General features: G+C 51.0%; 8 protein-coding genes across 8 annotated transcripts; 4 read left to right on the top strand and 4 right to left on the bottom strand.

Annotated features, from left to right (window-relative positions):
- The first annotated feature begins 1,628 nt into the window (after nucleotides 1-1,628).
- On the top strand, nucleotides 1,629-3,677 carry V8C40DRAFT_249340 (uncharacterized protein). Its single transcript, XM_083216732.1, has one exon. The coding sequence runs from the start codon at nucleotides 1,931-1,933 to the stop codon at nucleotides 2,999-3,001; it is 1,071 nt and encodes a 356-aa protein (XP_083071666.1). The 5' UTR covers nucleotides 1,629-1,930; the 3' UTR covers nucleotides 3,002-3,677.
- On the top strand, nucleotides 3,179-3,819 carry V8C40DRAFT_45563 (uncharacterized protein). The gene has a single exon (XM_083222997.1). The coding sequence runs from the start codon at nucleotides 3,355-3,357 to the stop codon at nucleotides 3,760-3,762; it is 408 nt and encodes a 135-aa protein (XP_083071665.1). The 5' UTR covers nucleotides 3,179-3,354; the 3' UTR covers nucleotides 3,763-3,819.
- Nucleotides 3,820-9,636: 5,817 nt separating this feature from the next.
- V8C40DRAFT_249333 (ABC1 kinase family protein) lies at nucleotides 9,637-12,282 on the bottom strand. Its single transcript, XM_083216731.1, has one exon. It carries the CDS (start codon nucleotides 12,259-12,261, stop codon nucleotides 9,931-9,933), a length of 2,331 nt encoding a protein of 776 aa, XP_083071664.1. The 5' UTR covers nucleotides 12,262-12,282; the 3' UTR covers nucleotides 9,637-9,930.
- Nucleotides 12,283-12,525: 243 nt separating this feature from the next.
- Nucleotides 12,526-14,358, bottom strand: V8C40DRAFT_249331 (splicing factor ESS-2 family protein). The gene has a single exon (XM_083216730.1). The coding sequence runs from the start codon at nucleotides 14,120-14,122 to the stop codon at nucleotides 12,782-12,784; it is 1,341 nt and encodes a 446-aa protein (XP_083071663.1). The 5' UTR covers nucleotides 14,123-14,358; the 3' UTR covers nucleotides 12,526-12,781.
- Nucleotides 14,359-14,478: 120 nt separating this feature from the next.
- Nucleotides 14,479-17,050, top strand: V8C40DRAFT_249330 (protein serine/threonine phosphatase). Its single transcript, XM_083216729.1, has 7 exons — nucleotides 14,479-15,162; nucleotides 15,238-15,318; nucleotides 15,385-15,820; nucleotides 15,880-16,123; nucleotides 16,185-16,546; nucleotides 16,614-16,738; nucleotides 16,804-17,050. The coding sequence occupies exons 1-7, from the start codon at nucleotides 15,022-15,024 to the stop codon at nucleotides 16,840-16,842; spliced, it is 1,428 nt and encodes a 475-aa protein (XP_083071662.1). The 5' UTR covers nucleotides 14,479-15,021; the 3' UTR covers nucleotides 16,843-17,050.
- Nucleotides 16,546-17,531, bottom strand: V8C40DRAFT_249328 (uncharacterized protein). Its single transcript, XM_083216727.1, has 2 exons — nucleotides 16,664-17,531; nucleotides 16,546-16,591 (listed from the first exon to the last, which is right to left on the bottom strand). Exon 1 carries the CDS (start codon nucleotides 17,468-17,470, stop codon nucleotides 17,036-17,038), a length of 435 nt encoding a protein of 144 aa, XP_083071661.1. The 5' UTR covers nucleotides 17,471-17,531; the 3' UTR covers nucleotides 16,546-16,591; nucleotides 16,664-17,035.
- A 283-nt stretch (nucleotides 17,532-17,814) lies between these two features.
- On the top strand, nucleotides 17,815-18,626 carry V8C40DRAFT_249326 (transcription elongation factor SPT4). Its single transcript, XM_083216726.1, has 3 exons — nucleotides 17,815-18,023; nucleotides 18,096-18,349; nucleotides 18,413-18,626. Exons 1-3 carry the CDS (start codon nucleotides 17,946-17,948, stop codon nucleotides 18,444-18,446), a joined length of 366 nt encoding a protein of 121 aa, XP_083071660.1. The 5' UTR covers nucleotides 17,815-17,945; the 3' UTR covers nucleotides 18,447-18,626.
- V8C40DRAFT_249324 (domain of Kin17 curved DNA-binding protein-domain-containing protein) lies at nucleotides 18,537-19,804 on the bottom strand. The gene has a single exon (XM_083216725.1). The coding sequence runs from the start codon at nucleotides 19,674-19,676 to the stop codon at nucleotides 18,675-18,677; it is 1,002 nt and encodes a 333-aa protein (XP_083071659.1). The 5' UTR covers nucleotides 19,677-19,804; the 3' UTR covers nucleotides 18,537-18,674.
- Between the last annotated feature and the right edge of the window lie 70 nt (nucleotides 19,805-19,874).

Below are 19,874 nucleotides of genomic sequence, written 5' to 3'. Positions count from 1 at the left end.
CTTCGGGCATCAGGGCCGGGCTCTCTCTTTCTCTCTTCCTCCCTTGTTTTGGGGGGGGGGGGGGGGGGGGAACAAGGGCGGCCCCATCTGGGTGCTAAATACCGACAGGTTGGTAATTAATCTACTCTGTGTGCAGTGAGAGGCGGGAAGAGAGACTCGTGCAACAGCAATAGTTGTGACGGGTGATGCTGTCACACCAAAGCTGTGGCCGACGGGTGATTGCCAACCGGACAAGTCGTGCCTGACCTGATGTGTTAATGTAAACATGATTTGAGTTTATTGTAGATATTCCGTACCTTACGTAGTATTCACTGACTTCTAATGTTATTTGTAGCAATATACCTACCTGGAACGCGACCCCTATAACGTTTTACATGGACCAACAGCTTTCACCTCTCGTTGAAATGAACATCCCGCCATGCCAAAACACAGGCTAGGTCCCGTCTGTTTGGCTGCCTGTCTTTCCTAACCACCCTAGCGCCTGGTAGCATCAATTCCATACCTGGCATTCGATCGGTAGCAACCGGTATTTGGGGCTAAATCTTTGAGCCTCCCCTCCCGCTCCCCCCAAGTGCGCGTGTACTCGTACGGGCATGTGCGAGTTTGGTACTGGACTGGGATGGGTTCAACGGACGCGTTGCTACATGTACCAACTGCACCTGTTACCAGTACCGTGGATAGATAGACTGGTGGCTTTCGTTGCATCGCCCAGTTTCTTTTCCTGTACCTGTTTATGTTCATGTTCAAGTTCCTGTCCCTGCTTCAGCTTCTTGCATGTACCCGTGCATCTCATCCATCGTATCTCGTACAGTACCGGGCCGACCCCTTACCCCTGTGCCTATCCTTGTACCTGTGCCTGTGCTTATTATACCAGATTACCACCTGGGCAGCTTATTATAATACCGGCTCTACCTGGTAGCTGGCTTCCCGCTGCTGTGCCTGGTATAAATCCATGGGCACTTGGTCACGGGCATGTCCCCTGTACCTGCAGCCAACACCTGCACCCGTGCCTGTACAGATGAGATACAAGTCCATGTTACAAGAAACGAAACGCGCTCCTCGTACATGTACTGTATTCTCAGCAACCGGGCAGGCAGGCCTGTGGGGGAATGTCTGATTGTGACTTCTGATTTGTGTTGGATCGATCAGTTCTCACGCCCGAAATCTTTCGGGATTTCTGGACAGCCAACCAGAATGCTGGACTTGCCCTCCCCACATCGACATGCGCGCTGGTACAGGCACCAAACGGTCCCGTACTCGCTAGTGCGACCTGCGGTAGCTCGATACAGCGAGGACACCAACGTTGGGTCCAAGCGCTGGTAGTTCAATACCTAGACGCAGCTAGCATCCGCGCTGTTAGCATCGAGTATCGTGTTTCCGCACTACTGACAGAGACAGGTACTGTACTTGTACCTGCTCGATTGAGAACCGCAGACCCGTCACAATGCTATACCTCAGGCACAAGTCCCTGTACGCCCGCTGCAGATCTATAATTCGACCAGCCAGGGCATCCCGGTCGTCGCCCGTTGTGCTAAACTCACACCCCCCTCCCCCCAATCGCTGCCTTTTGGCTTTCTGCTTTCTTCGCAAGGCCCAGGAAATTGCCGGCCTGCTTAGCTTTTCTCGATCCTGCGTGTTATAAAGATTCGCTCCCTCCCGATTTGACTGCGCTTGGCCCCGGCAAATCTCGATTCGATTATTCGATTCCTGTTGTTCCGATAGTTTGTTCAATAACTTTGTTTTGGCCTCATCCTAGCTGAGCCCCTACCGTACCTTATATCTTGCTTACATCGATTGACATCGACTTGGGCCATCGTTTCTCTTCCTTCACCACACATAACCTCTCTATCTCCCTACCTCCTACTACCTATCTACACACTCTCACGCAAACACCATACCTATCCATCACCAAAGAATCGAGCATCACACCATGACTGCCGTCTCTCCTCCCCACGTCCCTCGGGAGGTTGACTTCATCTCCACGGAGGAGTTGATGGCCATGACTCCAATGCAACTACGAACCCTCGTCATGAGGAGCGGCATCCTCGAGCCCAGAAAGGGCCCTTGGTCCCCTGAGGAGAGCCACCGCCTGGTGACGCTGGTACGGTTGATGGGCCCTCAGGACTGGGTCAGCATCGCCTCGTACATGGCTTCTCGCAACGCCAAGCAGTGCCGCGAGAGATACCACCAGAACCTCGACCCGAATCTGCGGCACGATCCCATCTCGGAAGACGAGGCCCGCCACATCATGGACCTGTACGCAAAGTACGGCACGGCATGGGCCCGCATCGCCGAGCATCTCCCTGGACGCAGCGACAACGCTATCAAGAACTATGTCAACGGCCTTGTCAACAAGACCAGACGGGCTGAGGAGCGGCAGGCAGGCCATCACTCTGCTGCCAAGAGACGGGGTTCTGGGCAGTCCACCCTCTCCAGTGCTTCTCCTCCAGCCCCAGTGTCCTCCGTTATGGCTACGTGTTCTTCCTCAACCGGCACAGTCTTCACTCCATCATCATTCGGTTCCCAAGCACTGGAATCACCAACCTTTTCCGACATGACCGACTCGGACAACAACAACTACACAGTGGCATCGTATCGATTACCGGCTCATTCGCCGGAACTTGCACAGCCCCTGGCTCATCATCCCACACTCTACCAACAACAGGCCCACGAGGCATCCATCTTTGGACAGAGTAGCTATGGCTACATCCAGCAGCACGATAGCCAGCGTCCTGATTCTCGCTCCTCCGAGCCGTCGGGCCCGTCTTTCCAGTATTCCAGCACGGACCTTGCCCGATACTCCATCTCCGGTCCAGCTTCACGAGAGCTTACGAGAGACGTTGCGATGCAAAACTATGAACTTCCTAGGTTACAGCCACCGTGGGCAGAAAACCAAATGTCGCACATGACAATTCTGCCGCCCCCAGAGCAGAGTGTCGCAGTCGCCCCGCCAAGTCACCAGGTCGACCCGAGGATGGCCATTGCGAGACTGTTGGTGTAGGACCCAACAACCAGCTTTGACTGTCTTCTTCTTTTCTTTTCTCCCTAGCTTCTCTACCCCTTTCTTATAATTTCCTTCATCTCCTCCATATTATTCCTCGACTTTCCCCTCCTATTTTCTCATGTATCATTTCCTTTTTCTGATCTTGAGTCTCTTTCTTTACATGTTTTCCTATTTCACTGGCCGGTTTATATCATGGTAGAACAGCCTCCAGATGGCAGCGTTTTGTTTGGGAATTTCAATGCATGTCGCTTTGGGCGACATTGGGTACTGCGGAAAATCAGTCACATCACGATGGAAGGCGCTTTGGGTTATAATAGCATCCTATCCCCGACGAGGGCGATGCAAGGAAAATGTGTGTTTTTTGTGTGTTTGTTTTTGGCACTTGGAATTTTCTTGTCTATATTCATAATACCCCAACTTCTCAAGGAGCATCGTTTTCTCCTTCTTTTGAAAACTTTTCCTTGACTTTGTTCTTGAGTTGGTGTGATTTGGCTTGGCTGGGATGGAAATGGGGCTGGTTTTGGGGCAACCTGCAAGGCTTTAATTACCTGTCGGGACCTGTAATGAACTGTGGATCAACTGAGAGGGACAGGATTTTCTGTATCAATAGAGTTAGAATCAACGAGAAACCGTTTCTCGATTTCTTTACATTAAAATGCATTACCGAATGCCGAGTCTTGTTGTGGGTTGCCTTAAAAACGCCTCTTTTTCGAGCACCCCGAATGCGCTCTAATTTAGTCGCCTTGAGCAGAGTTTGACCTAACCGTTGAGCAAAATCGAGCAATTGGATCATTAGATAATCAGCTCGAATGAGCCCTTGAACAGCTGTACAGTCACGTTGTCTGGTGGTATTCGTCCTGTTAGATTACGTCAGGAGAGACAGCGCCCTCGCGTATCTGTACGTGACCAGAAGCGGAAGTTGAACGCCAGGCCAGCTCAAAAAACGACAGACAAACAAAAACAGTCGCCGGGAAACGCCCGATCGCGAGCGTGCATCCCTTTTGCAGCGATCTGGCACCAAGAGAAGCATCGGGAACGCCTCAACGGCTCTGGCGGGTCCCTCCAGTTTTGAACGGGGGGGTGTGAGCCACTTACATAGCGACAACAGGATTGCCCATGATGTCTGCCTTGGTCTCGTTTCCTCTAGTAGGCCCAATTCCCATTGATGGATCCTTTTTTGCGCCGCCCCCCTCCTCCCCTTCTCCTCTAGGACTAACCAAGCCCCCCCCCCCGGCAAGCTGCAGTTGCAACAGTCTTGCGATGGATGATGATTATTTTTCGCTCAATCTTTCTTCTTTTCCCCCTAGACCCCAGTTCCCGGGAGGGGGGGCCAGAGGCAATTTGACCGTTGAGATGGGCCTAAGCAGAGTGACTTGTTCTTATCCCATCCCAAATCCTTCCAAGCCACTTCACCCCCCCTGCCCTGTCCGAACATTGATTTGCAACGGCTAGTGGACAAGTAGGCAATTATTACGAGTTACTTGTACGCCTTTGCTGGTTGTCGAATTCCACCCCTTCGTCTTTACGCTCCTCTCACTCCCTCTGCCCCCCATCCATCCTTGTTTCCGGGCTGGTGGGAAGAAGGGAGGTGGGCATCATAGGTTTCTGTTTATTCAAGACTTTTGGGGTCGAGAGTGTTTTCTATGGGTATTAGGAATGGATCTCGCTGTGGCTAGTCAGCTGAGAAGGGGGTGCGATGGGGCCGGGCCCAAAGGGGGCACGAGGATGGGTGATGGACGTTTACCGAGGTTATGTGGAAAGAGAAGAACTCTGAGTCGGAGAAAAGAAGAAGAAGGAACAAGGTGCGTAGTTTGGATCACAGCAAAAGCGCAAGATAGGCGGACGAGAACAGAAGAGATCAGCAACGGTGGGAGAAAAAAAAAGTAGTAGTGAGGTGCAAAAACCGGGCATTCCTTGTGCTCGTATTGGCGCGGCGTCTTGGCCTGCGTAGCAGTGATTGACACTTGCCAATCTCCGGCCGGAAGCTGCGAGAAGCCGGCTACGATGTGGTGATGTAGGTGGGCATGTTACTCATATTCGTACAGTCATACAAGGTGTGTGTTGCGTTGGATCCCTGGAGAATACATGCAGTAGATACGATACAGTAGAGGGCGCGGCGGTCGGCATGAGGCGCTCCGGGACGTTTTTCTCCCCCCTCTGTCTCATTACAAAACGGTTTTCCTTCAAAGAGCCATTTTTTCCGATTCCATCTGCCGGACGACGGGGTCCTCTTCCCGCCAGCCACCGCAGTGGGCATTCTTCTAACTAAACATAAAATCAATCTATTCAAGAGTGTTCGAGTCGTGAAAACAAGGTCGAGTCAAACGGTCAAGAAACGGGGGGGGGGCAGACAGAGAGGAGACGCTCTCCATCAAGATTCCGGGCCCAGCTTGCGATGGATCATCAATATCGCAACACACACCCCTCCGAAGGGGCGTCGACGCAGTAATCCCGAAAATTTTCGGGCGCACGTCCCGAAGCCTTGCGCTCAGCCGTTGGGAGATCCGTTGCCGATGGTGGGGCGCGGCGTGTGATTGGCCCGCGGGCTTGTGACTGGGATATCCGGGACCAACAAAAGTAATGTAATAATAATACATACTCGTATGTACAATTGCTTATAGGAGGAGAGGAGCTGCTGTCATGTACGATTACTGTAGTGCATTGTATTGCAGTGCTGCTGCAGGTGTGTATTAGGTAGTCGCAGTGCTTGGCAATATTGACTTAATGCCCGAGTAAACGGTGCTACTACGAGTATATCATTCATTATACCATCATAGAAGCAGATCCATGACAGACGAGAAAACTAGAACAGTTAGAGAACGGATACGAGACGATCCGACACGACCACGACACGAACCACCCACCCCTAAACAAAGATGCCCACAGATCCATACCCATCCATGCCATCCTCTCCCATCTCGCTCTGGTTTCTACAATCAGCCGCCCCCCGCCCTAAACCACGAACAGCAGCTCGCCGCCGAACGCTGCCAAATCGCCCTCTAACCGTTTTCTTTCAAAATCTCGGTCATCACACGCACACACAAAAAAAGTGACCGATGAATTTGTGCATGAGAGGGACAGGGAAAGAGAGAGCGAGAGAAGAGAGAGAAAAGATTACGATGCACCCCCCCACATCCCTTTTCACCCCTCCTCCCCTCCTCCCCTTTTTACTCTTACGCCCTCTCTCTCTCTCTCTCAACTTTTTAACCCATTCAGCATGTCTCTCCCCATGTCCTTGGCAGAGCAATCTAAGTGGCACAAGTCCGAGAGAGCGGTTCCATCGAGGAACGCAGCTGAACCCTTGCAACCCGCTCGTGAACTCTTCCCACCTCCCACCCTCTGAATTGAACCCGGGATTTCTCTCTTCTCGAGTACCTACTGTAAATTGGTATTTTGGTCTATTGCCCCTATAACCCCAGCGTCTTACTGCACTGCACGCGCACTGATTAATGTTCTAGCCTTTCTCTGCCCTGGTTTACACCCCCTGCCTGTCTGTCTATTTTCCAATTTTTTCTTGTTTCTCTTTATTAAAACAAAATCCCACAGCGACCGACTCCTTGTTTATTTCAAGAGCCCCCGCATGCGCGCATCCCAAGAAGGATCTCATTGCACATGCACAGCCTTAGTAGCATGCAATATTCTCCCAGGGTACATTTTTAGCTTGCCCGCCATCGATTCGGCGTTCGTTTCCAAACACAGGCAGCTAGAAACAAGCCAGTCAGCCAACACCAATACCAACACAACAAGGGGGTGGCCACCCCAGCCCAGGGCCAGACCAAACCAGACATGAGCAAAAAAAACAAGAGAGAGAGAAACAAGACAGAGAGAGAGAGTAAATAAGGGCCAGCCATGGACCAGTATGTAGCCCTCCCGCGTGACAAATTGCCTAACACTCTACGGAGTACACACCTACACTATTGCTCACACCTAAGTGCTAAGGTGGCACCTACAGTAGTCCATCGTAGAGTAGTTTTCTCCTTACACGCCTCCTCCCTGCTTTTCGTTGGCCCTTAGCCTTTTAGCCTTGTACCAACGTCATGAACGTTGGAGATATTGCCATAGCTCTTGGGGCGGGCGGCTGTCAGCCTCTGACGCCGAGAATTATAGTCTAAATCAGAGCAGCCGACCAACGCGAGAATACTAGAGAAGCGTGAAAAAAATACAGAAGGAAAAAAAACGAGCTGCACGATGCGGGTTGCAGTCCCTGCTTTCGAGGCTAGCCAGCTCCAGGGCCGGGCGCTGGTCCCAGCAGTCAGTTCAGTCAGTTGCTCAGCAAGAGACCAGATGGAACCTTGACAGCTCCAGTTCAATTGTTCGCCGATGGGGTTCAACAAGATGGAAAACCCGTGTAAAGTCTGTGCTGTGCCTGTGCCTGTGCCTGGGCCTGTATCTACGAGTACCCGTATACACTTGCCGTACTCAAACATACCTGCAAGTTACTGCACTCATCCCATCTCCACCCTTCGCCCTTGTCCTCATTCAATTCATCCATTCTTCTTCCTCTCCTGTCTCGGCCTCTCTTTTGTTCCTTGTCCCGCCTCTTCTCTTCTTCTTTTGCCAGGGGTCCCAGGAATCCGGAGCTGCGGCCACGCATCCGCACATGCTGGCCCTTCGGTGGCGAAACGGCCTAAACCGCTGCTGCATCTTCGCTTATCTAATCGCGCCCTCTCGGCAGCCGGTAATTGGATCTCCGGCTGTCGCGTGTAACATACCTAGCGTGTAGCATGTAAGATTGAAGACGGGAGGGTAAAAGCCAGCCCGCCCCGTGTGTGTCTGTGTTTTTGTAGGTACCTGGAAAGTACCTTTTGTTCCAAGCTGCAGCAAATTTACGCATCAAAAACACATAAGCGTTACAAACTTGAAGACAGAGCTTGTGAAGCTCTAAATCAGCGGGTTACCAGGTTTTTGCTATACGTGTACCCGTAGGAGCTATACGTTAGTGCTGTAGTGGCTACTAGGGTGCCTACTTGAATACTACATCGACAGGCCCAGCCCACCTGTCACATGTGTGTGTTAGGCAGTATTTCGAGCCCGGAGATTCAACCTCGGCGGGTCACTCTCTGTCCTTTGCAACCACATGGATTCTTTTTTATACATGTAGGTAATGTACTTCAACAGATGCTGATGCCCAGCTGTTGCTGCTGTTGTGTATCATCTGGAGTCTGGGATATACCTGCCAGGTTGGGTAGGTGGTAGTTACCTAGTAGTACCTGTTAACGATGGATAAAGATTAAATGCTACTTTCTTTGAGCGCATCATCTTGCATCATCGGGTCCCCTCGGTTGCCTTATGCAATAGATAGTTGGAAAGACCGAATTAAAAGATAACAATGTTCAACATATAGCAGTCAGGTCCGACCGCGAGATCAACATGCCGAGGCTGGTCTTGTATCAATTCTCCCTACCTGAGTACTTCGTCACCTTTTTTACTCCTCCATCACCACCTCCTCTTAACCAAACTCAGCGGCAACCCCCCCGAGGTAGCCATCATCAACAGCATTAGGCATCTTACCGATAGCAGCTCTAACCATGGCTCTCCCAAGATGTATGACCGAAAACGAGTGGCTTATGGGTTTACCGATACCAGACAGCGATAGGCCAATAGATGTCGGGTCATCCAATTTCGAGCCGCAACCTCAAATATCACCCGACCTGATCACTTAGGAGATGATCGAGGAATGGCAATCTTCTAGAAATCGGCCCCAATTCGCTATTTTGTTGGACTTTGACAGACTCCCGGAAAGGACTAGTTTATTGTCCAAGTACCTTGGCTTCTCCAAAGTGCATCACCTTTACTATTTTGCCGATTTTATTGGTAAGGTTTAACAAATCTATGGTGTGACTTCTCATTCCGATCACATCCTGTCATCGTCAGATAGCAGGGGAACACACAAATCTCATGCTTGTCTCCCCTATCATATAACCATGTCACAGTCACTGGCTAATCGTCTATTATAGTCCCGCGTGTAATATCCCCCCTAATCGGCCTCGTCGTCGTCATGAGGGGTAGCGTTCAACGGCCCAATGAAGTTGAATTTCCCCGCAGAGCCGCGCTCTAGAACACCTTGGCTACCATAAGCGAGGATAACCCGTTGAAAGAAGCTCTGGACAGAGGTAGAATCGATGAGGTTCTAGTAAGCTTTAAGAATTGGGATGCTGAACCTCGAGTACAAAATCACGCCGGCCCATTCAAGCTTGATTCAATGCTCACTGTAATTGCTTGCATGTACAAGTTGATCAAAGCAAACCCTTCAAGATTCAGAGAGCCGACAGAGAGTTGGGAAAACGAATGTGTATGGGGCATCCATCACGAAGACTGGCAACGCGCCTACGGAATCATCACTTTCGTCAAATATCGCAGAGCAAACTTCAAGTATTGTCCTAGGGCTGGCCCAAATAAATACCGGAGCCATCGTATAAAGAGAGAAGATTGTTACGCCTATGCTACGAAGGGCATCATCGATTTCGTGGCCCAAAAGCAAGGAAATGTGGCCGGCAACGGAGTAGACGAGTCGGTGAATAGCGTGGCTTATAATATAAATTTGGATATAGATTGGGATACGGAGATGGCGACAGGAGAACAGGAATACGAGACTTAATCGGACAGAAGCGGTATAAGAGAGGATGGAGGAAGCGTTGAACAAACTCAGATTGATGTTGATTAGCAGCATTGCTATAAGTTGAATATTCTTTTGCTCTCATTCAAGTCGTCATGCGACCTGTCGTTGTTGTGAGAAAAGGCCATTGTATGCTCGTATCAATATGCAAAATTAGACAAAAGATTACCTTCTTCTCCACTCAATCTCTTCCAACAGTAAGAGAGAAAAAAGTTCTATATGCCATGTCTCTAACAAATACTTTTTTTACTAATGTTACAGTTGATATACGTCCCGCTAGTATTACAACAACACCCATCGGCCGAAGCTCTCACGCACGCTCAACATAGCCCGACTTGGCCACGCTGTTGGCAAACAGCTCGCGGCACCGAACTTTGCTCTCCAGCCTCGCGCACAGCAGAAACGCGCCGCTCAGCTTCCGGTGCAAACTGTACGTTTCCTCGGGCGGCGGCGCCAGTCGTTCGTTCAGCATGACTGGAATAAGCGCCCTGACTCGCTCGGTAATGGTCTGGTCCTTGAAGTCGTAGACCTCGGGGGCCGATTCGAGGAATGGCTCTGCCAGCGTGAGGACTGATTGGATATGCGCGTCTAGCATCGTCCTGCTCTCGTGGCCTGTCAGGTATCCCAGGCCCTCGGAGAACTTCTTGACGCCTGCTCGATCGGAGCGTGATGCGCACTCGAGGAGCTGCACGTACTGCGAGATAAACTCCTCGGGGAACTCTCGCGAGGCCCCAAAATCGAGAAGCTCGAGCTTGTTGGTGCCGGCGTTGTAGAGAAAGTTGGTCCAATTGGGGTCCGTCTGCATAAACTTGAACTCTGTAATCTCCCTCAAGCACAGTCGCAGGATCTGCGTGCCAATCCAATCGCGCTGCTCCTGAGTAAACGACTTGACGCGAGTGACGCCAATACCATCGAGAAAGTCCATGGTCAGGACTTGCTTGCCAGATGCTTCCAGATGGACATTTGGGGCTTCGAAAACGTCCTCTTCACCCTGGAGAAGTTCCTTGTACCGCTTCGCACACTCGGCCTCGCGAGTGTAGTCACATTCCCAACCGAGTTCTAGTCTCGCGTTGTCAATTGTCTTGTTCAGGTAGAGGCCCTTGGGAAGTAGCTTTGTGGCCGTGAGCAGGATGCCGAGATTGTCCAGATCAGAGTTGATGGAATCGGCCACGCCAGGGAATTGAATCTTGACGGCCACTCGCTTGCCGTTTGACTTGAGCACGGCTCTGTGAACCTGGCCAATCGAGGCGGCCGCAATGGGCTTCTCTTCAAACTCGCTGAACAGGTCTCGCCAGTCGGATCCAAGGTTGCTGATCAAAACACGGTCCCGCTGCCACGCCGGCATGTAGTCAGCTCGATCCTGAACTCGCTGGAGCACTTCCTGAAGAGGTGCTGGCATTGTTTTTGAGTCTTGAAAGCTCATCATTTGTCCCAGCTTCAGAGCGGCACCTCTCATCTGAGACAGCTTTGCAACCAATCTCTCCATATTACCCCCACTGAGTAATACAGACCCTTCACCACCGCCTCCAAAGGCTCTGCTCACGCTCTCCGTCACAGCTCCGCCAAACAGTCCAGCAGCTAGACCACCATAGTTGAGGATACGACTAAATCGGGTAGCGGGTACTTTGGACTCTCGAAGCTGATAGGTGGGTACATTCACGGGTGGTGCTTCGGGGATGGCCGCTGCTTTCACAGCTTCAACAATTTCCTCATCTACCTTTTTCGTGCTAGACTGAGGTTCTTCTGTAACTGTATGAGGGCTTGATGAGGTCTCTGGTGAATTCTCCGGCGTGGTTTCCGGCACAGGCTGTGGTGAAGCTTTTGTAATATTATCTGTAGCAGGCTCTGGCGCAGTCTCTGTAGCAGCCTCTGGTACAGCCTCTGGTACAGCCTCTGGTACAACCTGAGCTCCAGGAGGCGGCGTACTTGTTGACCCCGGTGTTGTAGTTCCTACGGACTCTGATTGTTGTACACTCTGCTGAACTTCACGATCTGCAGCGTTAACAATATTGCCCTCAGCCTCAGCAGCAATTGAAGGAGTAACATCCTCCACAACAGGAGGTGGTCGCGGCCAGTATCGTAAAGGATGCTCCTTTGCAGCACTACCGCCAGCCTCTTTACGGCTATCTGGCTTTCCGCGTTGCTTGCGTAATGAGTCGAGAATTTGAGAGCCTCGCGCAGTGTGAAAGATGTTGACGTCAATCCCCTGAGGTACGTCCAGCTCTTCCTTGATCTGGTCCTGGTTCTGAGCCGGAGAGGCATTCGGAGGCGCATTCTCTATTGTTTGTCGTACGGAATCACTTCCGGATAGTGAATTTTTGAAGATTGGCTGCTCGTGGAGCTTAAAATCTCCCGGCTTTGGCCCCTCAAAAACCGGCGTAGACTCGGATCTCTTCTCACCAACATCATCAGCATCCACAGCCTCCTTTCCCACAGCTTCACTTCCATCGGTCGGCTCCTTTTGCTCCGGGGTTTCCGTTTGCACTGAACCAGCAGCCTTACTCCTCAAAACGGACGCAACACTCGACGTCCTGCTATAGACGTCGAGCTGCCGGCCGCGAAGAGCGACATGCTTTGCTGCGACAGACCGAGAGGCATTGAGCACCGCCGCAAGGTCAATCGCAAAGTTCACAAAACCCATGTGAACTAAGCAGCCGCAGATTCACCGAAACAAAAAAAAAAAAGCACAGTCTTGAAAAAGCTTCTGTTTTGCGGACTCGAGATTCGTTATGATGAGTTGCAGATCGGAAAAGGCCGCCAAGTTTTAGTTGGATGTCGTTAAAATATGCAGTTAAGCGGGGCGACGGAACTGCATGTCACCAAAGCGCATCATGGATTCTAACTTGAGAGTAGGCTCTGAGCGATTGAGAATGCGATCTAAATCGTATTACCAAATAGATGAGAGGGCGAAAATAAAATAGATATATGAATAAATAAATATCTGCATAGTCAATTCTTTACGAATCTCTCGACTTTCTATGTATTTCTCTTCTGGTTAACAAACTCAGTGTATAAATTTCCATTTGACTGTTCCTCGTCAAAACGCCATGCTAATCCAGTTTCCAAAACACCACCAATATCCTTGACTCGCTCTTTCCAGAATAAAACACAAATAGTAAAATGAATAGTGTTGCCGCAGTCCCTCAGTAGGAATAGTCGCATTAATCCGATTTAGGAGGCACTCTGCTGACGCTCCTCAAAAGCGAGCCTTTGGGTTTCCTTGGAGTTGCTTGTCCAAAGGAATCGGCTGCTTTGCCTCTCAGCGGGGTCGCCATCTTGTTCCATAGCCGTTGGGCGGCCGGTGTCAAGCCTCCCGATACTCTCGGGCCACTAGTGAATCTCGGTGTCTCCATCTGACTGGCCTTGCCCGTGAACCCTCTTCGCTGAGACTCGCTCTTGGACTTGGAGATTCGCTCCACCATTCGCTCGTGAAGGAGCTCTCGTTCCCTCTGATCTTGGATTTTGAAAGGGTTTGTCGCATCCCCGGGTCCCAGGTTGATAGGTGCAGGCATCTTGATGGATGCGTCATCGTCACCGTCTTCGTCATCCACAAAGGCGTACCCATTCACTCGCGGGGTTTCACCACCACCGACAATGCTGGAGTCGAGATCTTGCTGTCGTGGCTTTCCCGCAATAGCATCGCGTACTGACGACATGGTTGGGGATGGGGGTCGTTGTGGCACATGAGGTTGCGGCATCCTCGTATTCTCATAGCTAATCGATCTTGGCGCCATGCGAGACTGCTCCTCCGCGCTCTCGGCAATCGTCTTAACCCCGTCTTCGAGGCCCTCTGGCTCAAACATGAGGCCATTCCGTGGGGCTGCCTTCCAAGAGTCTGGTCGTGCAGGCCGCTCTTCAACATCCCGGATGGCCAATAAATCTCTCTTGAATCCATCATCAACAAGACTCCGCGTCTGTTCTAGCCTGTCGGTGACCTCTTTCTGTTTGATCATCTGCTTCGAAGGAAGCTTATTTCCACGCCAGAGCCAGGCGTATTTATCGGCCCTCTTCTGGTTTTGCTTGTCGATTAGTTTGTAGAAGCTCTCATTATCTTCACTGGTGTAGGTGGCCTGAAATGTGGACAAGCTCAGGTTGACGTTCAGCCCCGGTTTGTCCTGCGCGACGCTTGTTGCCACGGACGCTGGTGTATCGCCAACATAGCTAGTGGGAGTGCTGTTGCCGTTTGTGATGTTGATTGATGAAGAGGTTCTGCTGGGTTTCCGACCAGGGGTCATAACGTGTCGAAGTCTCCGGCTGGCGCTTGATATCCAGGCAGCATCTTTCGACTCCATCGCATCAAGATACTCCTGCTGAATCTGCGTCTCCAAAAGGCCGGGAAAGAAATCTCTGGCAATAATCTGCGAAAGCGCCTCAGTGTACGTGTCTTCATCCAGCACTTTCTTGGGCCTCTTGATCTTTTTTGCTGGCGGTGGAGGCGGCATCAAATCTGTGTCGGTCCTCTTACGCACCAGGGCGTTTGAGGCCCCAGCCGCAGACTCCATGGCGGGCCGTGTCACGACGAAGCCAGGGATTCGTTTTATATCTACCGTATGTTTGATGACGTGGTTTGGTTCCTTGGAGTCTGCTTTGCTGATGTGAAACTGGCTTTTGATTATGACAAGAGGTGTTGTTTGTTGATGTGCAAGTAGGAGAGTTTGGGCCGTTCAGTTGTCGAAATGAGTGACAAGGGTAGAGTCGCCATGTGAAAAGTACCGTGCCAACTGGCAGTACTCCGGACTACTGCCGCCACGCCAGCAAGGCCCTTGTCACTCGCCCCCACGAGCCGCCACATGTACATGTACGGGTACATGCATCTATCCGACCGCAGCACGCACCAACACACACATGGCCGCCATCCAGGCTTTGTTATATGCGCAATGCAATGGACGGCGGAAAGCCACAGTCTGGCCTTAGGGCTGGCTAGGCCGCTGGAACATGGACGCCTCCGACATCCACAGGGCACATGGCAGCGGCAAATAGCACAACCTGGTAGGCCCTACAGGGGGCAAGCAGCCTATTGAGGAGCCTCTGGAGCAGCCTAGAGGAGCCGAGACGGGCATCTGCACTTGGCCTTCTCCTCATTCGGACCTTGTTAGGACCTTGTTAGCCCAATCCAGAACCCACTCTGCATCCCCAGTTCTTTATCGATTCCAGGTTTTGGGCTCTCTTTGCGAAAAGTCCAAACCTCTCACTTGCTCCTCCAGACGCTGCGCCTGTGACCTTGACCGGCCGAGGACAAAGAGCCCGTCTTTCTTGTATAGATTTCCCATTGTGCATTCTCCCATCTCCGAATCCTGCGAATTTCTCTTGCGACGGTCTGGCGCACGCGATATCACGGCCCTAGGCTTCCTCCCAATATCTCCGCGTGCTCCAGTCCAACTTATAATCACCCCTCTTCACCATGTCGCAAACGGCTGTCGAGTTCAAGAACCAGGGAAACAAGGCGTTCTCCCATGGGGATTATCCTACAGCAATTACCTTTTACAGCAAGGCCATCGACGCAGATGCCTCTGAGCCCACGTTTTTCACCAACAGAGCCCAAGTGTGTAAACCCGACTTCGCTCCGTCTCGGTCTTAATACCCCAGGCTGCAGCTTGACTAACTGACTTGTGACTAGGCATACATCAAGACAGAAGCATACGGATATGCCATTGCCGATGCCACCAAGGCTCTCGAGATCAACCCGAAGCTGGTCAAGGTAAAAGATTTCCACGGCCGCATTGTACAAGATTTGGGGGCTAAATCAAGACTTTTCGATGTGTAGGCATACTTCCGCCGAGGCCTCGCCCGCACTGCGATTCTAAAACCCAAGGATGCGATCGAAGACTTCAAAGAGTGTGTCCGGCTGGACCCCAACAACAAGGATGCGCGACTCAAGCTGGAGGAATGCAAGAAGATTGTGCGCCAGCTGGCTTTCTTCGCTGCCATCGAAGTTGGCGATGAGCCATCGGCTGCGGAGGGGCTTGATCTGGACTCCATGGTCGTGGAGGATGGCTATGACGGAGCAAAGCTCGGAAGCGAGATGACCCAGGAATTTATCGACGACATGATTGAGAGATTCAAGAATGGCAAGCTCCTTGCGAAGAAATACGTCTACCAGATCATCATTGCCGTCAAGAAAATCGTATACGACGAGCCCACCATGGTGGAGCTGGAAGTTCCCGAGGGAGTCGAGCTGACTGTCTGTGGTGATACCCACGGTAGGCAAAACATATTGTGGCATGGTTATTGCATGGTGCTAACCTATTCCCGAATCTAGGCCAGTACTTTGACCTCATGGAATTGTTCCGACGAAACGGTGTTCCATCGGATAAGCATTGGTACCTGTTCAACGGCGATTTTGTCGACAGGGGTTCTTGGTCCACCGAGATTGCGTTATTACTGTACGCCTACAAGTGGCTACGACCCAACAACTTCTTCCTGAACCGAGGAAATCACGAGACAGATGACATGAACAAGGTCTATGGCTTTGAAGGAGAATGCAAAGCCAAGTACAACGAGAGGTAAATTTGGATTTTGGACTTCGACACCAATACGGCCAACATTTACTGACACCCACTGTAGGATTTTCAGGCTATTCTCCGAGAGTTTCTCAGCATTGGCCCTGGCCACATTAATTGGATCCAAGTACCTGGTTCTCCACGGCGGTCTATTCTCCGATGATAAGGTTACATTGGACGACATTCGCAAGCTGAACCGACATGGCCAGCGACAGCCTGGTCAGTCAGGCCTGATGATGGAGATGCTGTGGACCGATCCTCAAGACGAGCCCGGCCGAGGACCCAGCAAGCGAGGAGTCGGCATGCAGTTCGGCCCCGATGTCACCAAGAGGTTTTGCGAAAACAATGGTCTGGAGGCCGTCATTCGAAGTCACGAAGTGCGCATGGATGGCTACGAAGTGCAGCACGATGGCAAATGCATTACTGGTATGTCTCATGTTGATTGGACTAGCTTATATCGTCGCAGCATAACTAACGATTGATGATTCTTTAGTTTTCTCCGCTCCGAGATATTGTGACTCGACCGAGAACAGGGGCGCTTACATCAACATCGGACCGGATTATAAGCTTCGGTACGAGCAGTTTGATGCGGTACCGCACCCGAACATTCGGCCAATGGTGAGTCTCCCTCTTATCCCTCTTCCCTCTGCTACTTCAGGAGCTGGCTCTAACACATAAAATAGGCCTATGCTCAAAGCTCTCTGATGTCGTCCCTCATGTAAGGTATTAGGTCGATCCAAAGAGAGGCGATCAAGGGCTTCTAGGAACCTGGGGGTCGTATAAACCCTTAGCCTCCGGGTATTTCAAGGGGTATCAAAAAACAGTAAAAAGCTTCTAAATATGGTCATGTAAGAGGCAGCACTTAGATATACCCCTTTGTAGATAAGGTATTTTAGGTTATGCAGCATCAATGCCTCAATTGTTCCACAGCCGATCCTGTCCATGGCTTCCAACCATTGCGCCAAGCCAGTCGGAGCACTGCTTGATTCGTAGGAGAGACTCGATGCCTCCATCACTGGTGCCTTTCCAGGCAGTAAGCGCTGCGGCAAAGGAGCCGAGATCTTCTCGGGGTACTCGAACCCAGCATTCCGATCCCTCGACTTTGAGAATATCGAGAGGAATTGAAGTGCCAGTTAATCCAAGGAACTGACGTAAAGCGGCTGTGCAGTAAGATTTGACTTGGAGATTGTCGAGTTCAACAGCAGCATCGGGAGGATTCGTCAGAAGTTCTAGGTGGACGTATGAGAAGGGTGGCGATTTGATGATGCATGTGAGGAGTTCCTGCGTTTTGTGAAGTCTCGACTTGTCTAGTATTGACCGCTCGGCCTCTAAATTTGTGTTTTGGCTCATCTTTACAAGATAATTTGAATGGGGGAGCGTAAGTTGTTAGACTTGGGAGTGGTGTCTGGATGGTAGCTCTTGGAAGGTGAAAATCTAAATTGCGTTTATTGCATGTTTTGGGTTAGATGCATGCATCAATCGTAGTGCAGTCTGGTGAATCTTTGGAATCATAGAAATACCCAGAAACAACATAACGGGATGCACTGCCAATGGAATTGAAGAAGTATTGGAATGAAGAAATAAACCAAATATTTAAAATAGATATTATATAAATGCAAAATTTCGCATGAATCCTCTTGCATGTCAAAACTCTGCGGACAGCTCCAACACAAGATACGTACTCCAAGCCTCGGAAGCAATTCCGCACTAGCGCTCCTCCAGCGCCCTTCCGCCAAAATGACCCATTGATAGATTCCATCTTCAATCTTCAGCCTTGCCAATTCATCCAACAAACCTCGCCTTCTCCCTCCCTCTACCGCGCAGCATGTCTAGCTTCGTCACTCCCGGCCAGCAGCGCTACCTGCGCGCCTGCATGGTCTGCTCCATCGTCATGACATACAGCGTCCGTCTCTTCTCTTCTCTTCTTCTCCCCCCAGAAACGCGAGCCAACTGCTGACCTCCCAAATCTTTACAGCGCTTCCGCGACGAAGGATGCCCCAACTGCGAGGAATTCCTGCATCTCATCGGCTCGCAGGACCAGATCGAAAGCTGCACGTCGCAGGTCTTTGAGGGCTTGATAACGCTGGCCAACCCGGCCAAGTCGTGGGTCGCAAAGTGGCAGCGCTTGGACGGATATGTGCCCGGCGTGTACGCGATCAAGGTCTCGGGCCAGCTTCCCGACGAGATTCGGTCCTCTCTGGAGGATGAGTATAGGATACAATATATTCCGTACGTTTTTGGAAGGATTGCTCTTTGTTTCGGTGAGAATGAGAGACTAACTTGATGATGCAGGAGAGATGGCACGCAGACCGAGGCCGATGCTTAAACGAGTATGGATGTTCACACAATGATTTGGCGTACAACAGAGGCGAATACGGCGTTTTGGTGATGGAATCAAACATTGGAGGACCAAAGATTAATATATAAATTGTTATTAGGTCATTATGGTATCTATGGAAAACGCAACATGCTACAAAATACATCCGTTCCCATATGCAATCTATACGCTATATCAAAACCCCCAAGAACGCCATCCCAACCCGTCATGTCCCTTTCAATGATTCCTCTGCTTTTTACCGCTAGGCATCCCAAACCCGACCGAGCCGCTGGGTCTCTTCCTCTCCATCTCTTCCTTCATGATCCTCTCGGCCTCGCTCATTTTCTTGGGCTGTTGGAATGCAGAGCCCTTCTTCGACCCTGAAGCCAACGCGTTCTTCTTTGCCTGGGCAAAGACGTTCTTCGTCTGTGGTTTTTCGCCAAACTTCAGAGACACCCCGCCAAAGCCCCCTTTATTCGCGACTGGCTTTGGTTCCTCCTTTGACGCGGCGGCATCTGTCCCCTCGTTCTTTTCGGCATCTTTTGGTCCTTCAGGCTTATCTTCTGTAGATTTGTACTCCGGCTCCGGCTTAGGCTTCGCGCCAAACGACAGCTTTATTTTCTCGCCATCTTGTCTTTTGAGTTCCCTGTCTTCTGACTCCTCTTCGCCTTCTCCATCGCGTTTCCCGGCGCTCTGCTGTGCTCGTTTGATCTGTTCTCGAATCATGCGCTGCTCGATTTCTTCGTCGCCCTGATCCTGGGCTTCCTTCCTCCTCAGCGCCTCTTGTCGTCGAAGAGCGTCGGGCGAGTTGTCAATCCAGCTAATGTGAAGACCCTTTTCCGTCTCTTCCACTCGGCAAATACCTTCTTTCCCCAGATACTTGGCAAACTCGGTCAACGACGGCCATTTCGTCGCGTTCATGTGAATATGCTCTTTGTTGGCAATGTATTCCTGGTAGAACTGGTTGATCTGGACTTGCTTCTCTCCATGGGCCGTCTTGAGCAGCGACAGAAAGTCCTTCAGGAACTCGTCGCTATACTGGTTGATGAACTTTTTCGGATCCTCGCCGACGACAAGCATTTGTCGCACGTGGCTTTCGGACTGGGTGTGCATCTTGAATCCATTGGCGTCGCGACACTGCTTTTCGCAGACTTGGCAGTACCATCTCAGGCGCTGGAGTCCTTTTGACTTGAGCTTGTTGCCCAAGTACTTGGTAGAGCCAACTTCTGCCTTAGGCATATTGCTCTTTCTGTTTTGTAAAGGATTATTCTTCCGGAATCGGATCCGACTGCAGTGATAGTCAAAGTTACAACGTGAGGGCGAATAAGAATGGACGTGAAATGTGACGTTTTGTTATGGAGATGGCAGTTCAAGGTGTTGCCGGGCTCAGCCTTGCATGGGAGACGAAATCTTATCTTATCGCCACACTATCTATTG

This window comes from Trichoderma camerunense (genome assembly GCF_050948025.1).
Source record: "Trichoderma camerunense strain CBS 138272 chromosome Unknown V8C40scaffold_12, whole genome shotgun sequence".
In the NCBI taxonomy this organism is placed as follows: Eukaryota; Fungi; Ascomycota; class Sordariomycetes; order Hypocreales; family Hypocreaceae; genus Trichoderma; species Trichoderma camerunense.
The sequence above is the reverse complement of the archived record's forward strand: the minus strand, read 5'-3'. Positions and strand labels throughout refer to the sequence as shown.